This window comes from Physeter macrocephalus, unplaced genomic scaffold (genome assembly GCF_002837175.3).
Source record: "Physeter macrocephalus isolate SW-GA unplaced genomic scaffold, ASM283717v5 random_656, whole genome shotgun sequence".
Lineage (NCBI taxonomy): Eukaryota > Metazoa > Chordata > Mammalia > Artiodactyla > Physeteridae > Physeter > Physeter macrocephalus.
Window position 1 is genome coordinate 44,040 of NW_021145796.1, and position 5,961 is coordinate 50,000.

General features: G+C 56.2%; 2 protein-coding genes across 2 annotated transcripts; both read right to left on the minus strand.

The window, feature by feature from the left end:
- Positions 1-2,883: 2,883 nt before the first annotated feature.
- APOC2 (apolipoprotein C2) lies at positions 2,884-4,376 on the minus strand. The gene is made up of 4 exons (XM_007101266.3): positions 4,271-4,376; positions 3,781-3,856; positions 3,464-3,623; positions 2,884-3,145 (listed from the first exon to the last, which is right to left on the minus strand). Exons 2-4 carry the CDS (start codon positions 3,833-3,835, stop codon positions 3,055-3,057), a joined length of 306 nt encoding a protein of 101 aa, XP_007101328.2. The 5' UTR covers positions 3,836-3,856; positions 4,271-4,376; the 3' UTR covers positions 2,884-3,054.
- Positions 4,377-4,916: 540 nt separating this feature from the next.
- APOC4 (apolipoprotein C4) lies at positions 4,917-5,875 on the minus strand (the record flags this gene model as incomplete). The annotated part of the gene is made up of 3 exons (XM_028485666.1): positions 4,917-5,094; positions 5,321-5,462; positions 5,748-5,875. Coding segments are annotated over 3 exons (436 nt in total), but the record flags the coding sequence as incomplete, so codon positions are not given.
- Positions 5,876-5,961: the final 86 nt, after the last annotated feature.

The following is a 5,961-nucleotide window of genomic DNA, read 5'->3' on the forward strand; positions in this document are numbered from 1 at the left end:
CCACCAAAAAAAAAAAAAAAAAAAAAAAAAAGAATCTGCCTGCCAATGCAGGGGACACAGGTTCGAGCCCTAGTCCAGGAAGATCCCAAGTGCTGCGGAGCAACAGCCTGCGTGCCACAACTACCGAGCCTGTGCTCTAGAACCCGCGAACTACAACTACTGAAGCCCGCGCACCTAGAGCCGGTGCTCTGCAGCAAGAGAAGCCACCGCAGTGAGAAGCCCGCGCACCACAACGAAGAAAGCCCTCGCACAGCAACGAAGACCCAACGCAGCCAAATTAATTAATTAATTAATTATTTTAAAAAAAGAAAACTTCTTGCCTGGTCCCCTTCTCTTACAGACAACAATGATAGTAATAACGATTCTGTGAAATTGTAGACCCAGTCTTCCAAATCTAGGGATGAAATGAACATACTGATGAAGTCCCCCAGAAGATGGGCAGATTGAGATTTTTGTGGGCTACTTTTTTAAAAGTACAAAATTACATGTACACATATAAATAGAGAACCACAGAAAGCCCAGGCAGGTGAGGGGCTTTGAAGCTTCATCTTCTCTGGTCTCATTGTTACCCCATCTCTGCTCTCAGCTCTAGGTCCCCCAACGTCCTCTCTCATCTACCGCTGAGTCCTGATCTGTTGGAACACAAGAGGCTCTTAGCTAGACTGTGACCTCAGACGGGGCCCCTGTAAAGCCCTCCCCCATGTCTTCTGAGTGACCAAGTAAATTCTTCCATTCCTAACTGTTAAGTGAATCACAGGCCAGACCCACACTGCCCTCCACTAGGGGACGCCCAACACCAACCAGAGGCTGGGGTTTCAGGTTCTAAGGGGGCTGGGGACCTGAGCTTCTGGGTCCTGAGGAGAATGGATTGGGGCTCCTGAGTTCTGGGGGAGGAGGAGTCTTGGGGCCTGGACTCCTGGGGTCCTGAAGGGAGTGGGACTGGGGTGGGAGCCTGAGAAAGGAAGGCGGAGTCTGGGAGGTACACCAGGATTGGTTGGAAGCAGAACTGGCAAGGGCAGTGGTTTGGTTTGGCTTGAGTCTGTGGGAAACAAGTGGACAGAGCAGGGATTGTTCCTCCAGGGTTCCCCCCTCCCCATCACCCATTGGGCTTGGCAGCCTCAGCTCTTCCCAGGCCCTGGGGACTTGGGGGCATTTCTCACAACCCTTCCCCAGGGCCCCTGTTTTCTGCTAGATTCACAGCTGCCCAGCCCCAGGACCTGGGAAAACTGCCCCAAGAGTACTGAAAAGGCTGGCTGGAAGTTAATGCCAGGTCTATTAGGAGAATACAGGCCCTGCATCCTCAGAGGCCAATAGCCCCGCCCATAGGACTTGGCGGCCCAGGACCACTCTCTACTCCCTCCAGATGCAGGAGTCCAGGCTCTCAGCCCCTCTACCCATGTGCCCCAGCACTGTCCTCTCTCAGACTGCAGGGCCTCTGCTCTTATTTTACACCCTGTGCTTTTGGCCTGTAATCCCCCCTGCCCAGATACCCTCTTCCATCCGCTCAGACCTGGGAGCCAAGTGAGTACTCCCCTCCCCCTACTTTCCATCAACAGTAGTCCTTACCACACTGCATTGTGATGCATGCCCTGTGACCAGCCCAGCTGGGTCCTCTAGAGGGCTCTCCCCGTGCCCCAACCCAAGGTGGCCGCCCCCAGACCTTGAACTTCTCACTTCCTCTTCTTTTCTTCATTGCCCGCGTTGCTGTCTGAAGTTATCTTATCCATGGGTCCTCTTGTTCATCCTCTGCCTTCCACCCCCTCAGGATGGACCAGAGCTCCTGGCCCTGAGTAGGAGCTCAGGAAGTGTTATTACTATTGCTAATAAGAAGAGAACAGCTAAAAAGCATACCACAAAATGGTAATCAATAAAACCATGTGACGGACTTCCCTGGTGGCGCAGTGGTTGGGAATCCGCCTGCCGATGCAGGGGACACGGGTTCAAGCCCTGGTCCAGGAAGATCCCACATGCTGCGGAGCAGCTAAGCCCATGCGCCACAGCTGCTGAGCCTGCGCTCTAGAGCCCGCGAGCCACAACCACTGAGCCTATGTGCCACAACTACTGAAGCCCACACACCTAGAGCCTGTGCTCCTCAGTGAAGAGTAGCCCCTGCTCACCACAACTAGAGAAAGCCCGCGCACAACGAAGACCCAGCGCAGGCAAAAATAAATTCATTAAAACAAACAAACAAACGAAAAACGTGTGAAACTGGGTCAGGACCCAATCAGTACATTTTTGCAGGGGCCACGTGAGGGCAGGACTGTCTGTCTTTTCCCTGCTGTGTCTCCAGCACCTGCTTGTGTCTCAATAAATACATGTGGGACAAATGTATAGGAACTGGCGCAGAGCACAGCGTTTACAGTTTTGTTCTCTCGGGTCCCAGCCAACCTGGGCGCTGCCTTGCCACGCTCAGGAGTGACTCATGGGCACCGCCTTCCCCTCGGCCACAGGGCCACTGGACGCCTCACTGCGATGGCATATTCAAAGTGTCAGCCCAGGTCCCAGATATGGCCAGAGTCCACTACAGATTAGCTATGTCCATTTATCATTTTACAAATGAGAAAGCCGGGAGTTCCCTGGCAGTCCAGTGGTTAAGACTCTGTGCTTCCACTGCAGGAGGCATGGGTTCGATCCCTGGTCAGGGAACTAAGATCTTGCACGCATGCCACATAGTGTGGCCCCAAAAAAAAAAAGAAGAGAAAGCCAGACCTTGGTGAAAGTCAGTCTCCAATTATTGTTATGATTATTCATTGTTATTATTCACCTCTTTATTCCCATTGACCAGGTTAGGGCGATAGACATAGAATAGACGCTCAATAAATGGCTGGACAGCATCAGATCCTCCATCTTGGCCCCTGAGGTCTCAGAAAAGCAACCATATCCAAAAGAATAAACTTGGCTTTTTTTTTTTTTTTTTTTTTTTATTGATAAGAAGTCAGGCTAGAGTTGGGAGCAGGATGCTGAGAGTTGCTAGGAAGTGGGGGTGGGGTATAGATCAGGGGACCCAAGGGGTTGCTGGGGTCTGGACTCTCCCCGAGACTGGGGGCCCAGCTGTTAATATTCTCCCTTCAGCAGAGAAATGACCTGGTCAGTAAAAATCCCTGCATAGGTGGTCATAGCTGCCGTGCTTTTGCTGTATATGTCCCTGGGGAGAAAGGACAGAAGGGCTGAGGAGGAGGGGCTGGGTGCTGGGACTCCTGGATCTGAGGGAGGAGGGGCTGGGGCCCAGAATCATGTGTCCTGTGGGAAAACGTGGCTAGAACCCAAACTCCCGGATCCCTAAGTAGGACAGGGATGGCATCTCAGAATCCCGGGTTCTGCTGGGACTGGGGGCTGGGGGCTGAGATACCTGGGCCTTGAGATACCAGGTCCAGGTTTGAACCTGGACTCCTGAGTCTGAGGGAGAAGGAGCTGGGGGCTGGGAGTCCCTATTCCTGGGGTGGGGGTGCGAGGCGGGTGATACCTGATTTTCTTATCCATGGCGGGCAAGTATGTCTTCTGGTACAGCTTCTGGGCAGCTGCCTTGGCTACACCCCAATAACCTAAGAGTGATTCCTGCACCTTGGTGAGCAGGTCAGGGCTGGCAGTCTCTTCTTCCTGGGGCACATGGACACCCTGGACCTCTGCAGGAGGAGAGTGAGTTAGGGGAGCTGAGGGGCCTGCAGCAGGGGGAGAATGAGTGGGGGAAGGAGAGGAATGGGCAGGGCCAGGGCCAGACAAGAATTGGGCTGCGCTCATTCCCCTCCTCATAGCCCCTCCTCTCCTACTGACCACACTCACCAAATCCCAGCACCAGGAAGATGAGAAACAGAGCCAGGAAGTATCGGGTGCCCATGGTGTCAGGAGACCTGGAACGCTGAGGAGGGTGTGGGACAGGGCCACAGGAGGTGTCTAATCCTAGGGTCCCCTGCGCTCAGGGATACCAGCCTGGGACCCCCTCTCCCCCTCCCCCCGACCTGAGTCAAACCCCTAATGGCTTGACTTGGGCCTCACTTCCTAACATTCTATGATACTACTCCCGATTGCTGATTGTAACATCTTAATTTTTTTTTTGGCAGCCCTGTGCTCTTGCAGGATCTTAGTTCCCCGACCAGGAATTGAAACCTGGCGGCAGAAGTGAAAGCGCCGAGTCCTAACCACTGGACTGGCAGGGAATACTCTAAATTCCATGATTCTATCACTGGAATCTAATATCTTGACTCTTGCAGTTTCTGCTTTAACAATCTTGGCCACCTCCTGCTGCCCCCCACCCGCCATGTCCCTCTCTTACCGGACTCTTGCAGGCTGTCCTCACCAGGTCCAAACAGGCAGAGAAAGGCTTTATAGCTCTTAAGATCCACCCCTTCACAGCCACCACCCCCACCTCAACATCTAGGCCAAAGTCCTGGCCAACAGAACTGCTGGGGGGTGGGGGGTGGGCAGAGAGCAGTGACATCCCTGAGGTCAAGCCACAGGGAGCCTCCTCTCTGAAGGTTCACCGCTGAGAGAGACAGGCTGGGTGGGGAGCTGTGGAGGTGATGGGGGCTCTGGGTGCCCGCCAGGCATGAGGCCTGGGGTCTCCATCCCGTGGGAGGTGAACGCAGAGCGCTGAGGGAGGGGCCGCTGGGGGGGGCCTTGTTAACCCTGCCTGGTCTCCAGCCTTCACCCTCCACCCCAAACTGAGAAGCCTGAAGTCTTCCGTGCCGCCCACAAGCCTGCAGTGGTGGGTCTCAGCACTGGGGGAGCAGGGTCATTCCCCCCCCCCCGGCCCCCACTCCTTCCCCCACCCCCACTGTCGCTCCCCTGCCACGTGTCACTTCGTGTTGTCACTTCCTCTGCTCCTTAACCTCCGGGGGGCGGATGGGGTGGGGTTATCTCTGGCAGCATCCGGGAGGGACTGGGACAGGCACACAGAGGAGAACTTCTTTATTGCAGAGGCTGTGAACACTTTAATCCCAGGAGCTGTCCCCGCAGAGCAGTTGGGGACACAGGTTGTAGGCCTTGTTCAGGAGGCTGTCCTTGGAGCTTTGGAGCCAGGCCTGGGTGTGGGAACGCAGGTCCCTCAGGTGGTCATCATAGTAGGTCTGCAGAAAGCCCTGGAAGGCCCTGGGGCCCCTGTGGACATCACAGTGGAGACTCCAGCTACCCCGCCGAGACTTCTGCCCCGTTGACCCCTTCCTCCCTCTGACCCAGGAGTCCTTGCTCTCACCTCTTACCCTCTACCCCTCTGGGACCCAGGGGTCACCGCCCTGCCCCCGTCCTGTCCTGGGAACCCACGAGTTCCGGCCCTGCCCCTCCTCCCTCAGACTCAGGCCCCCAGCCCCGTTCTGCGCACGCGCACCAGAACCACTGCCAACTCTCTCTCGTCCTGGTCACCAGCGGCTCCATCCACTCCTTCACCTTGCCCGGAACCAGGCTCCAGGAACTACTGGCCGGCTCTGGCGGGGGGCTCGAGGTTCCCCCAGGCCCTTCTTGCTGACATGCTAGATGGGATCAGAGGGCAGCTTGGGACGGCTGGGACCCCAGAACCCTTCCATCTCCCTTCCCTCCGTGCTCACCGTCACCGTGGCTCCTGGTGGCCCCTTGCCGGTCCTCTCATCAACTTCTATGTACCTCTGACCCCTCGCTCCCCTTCAGCCAGCGGTCATCTCCTTTCATCCTCTGTGCCCGGGAGCCCCGTCACCCCTGCGTCTGCCTGGGGTTTCCTCCCTCAGTCTGTAACGCCGCCTCTCTGCCCCCTGCCCCGCTCCTGATGCCTCCCTCACTACCTGATCTTGCCGCTCCCTCCGTTCTCCTGTGACTCCCACACGGTCTGAGCAACCTCCGCAGGCAGTGAAGGATGCCCCCGGGGATGGGGGTTGGCAAGGCCAGGTGTCGGGCTGGTGGGCCAGGGGTTCTGCCAGGAATCACACACACCTGTCTGTCCAGCACCCATGCACCTGGGCAAAACCTCACCTACAGAGACCAGCCATCACATGGGTA

Bases quoted from the DNA above. Each gene is read 5' to 3' on its own strand.
- APOC2 (XM_007101266.3), bottom strand. From the start codon at position 3,835: ATGGGCACCCGATACTTCCTGGCTCTGTTTCTCATCTTCCTGGTGCTG. The intron at 3,624-3,780 runs GTGAGTGTGGTC...CTCCTCCTGCAG, and splicing joins CTTCCTGGTGCTGGGATTTG to AGGTCCAGGGTGTCCATGTG. The intron at 3,146-3,463 runs GTATCACCCGCC...CTTTCTCCCCAG, and splicing joins GCCATGGATAAGAAAATCAG to GGACATATACAGCAAAAGCA.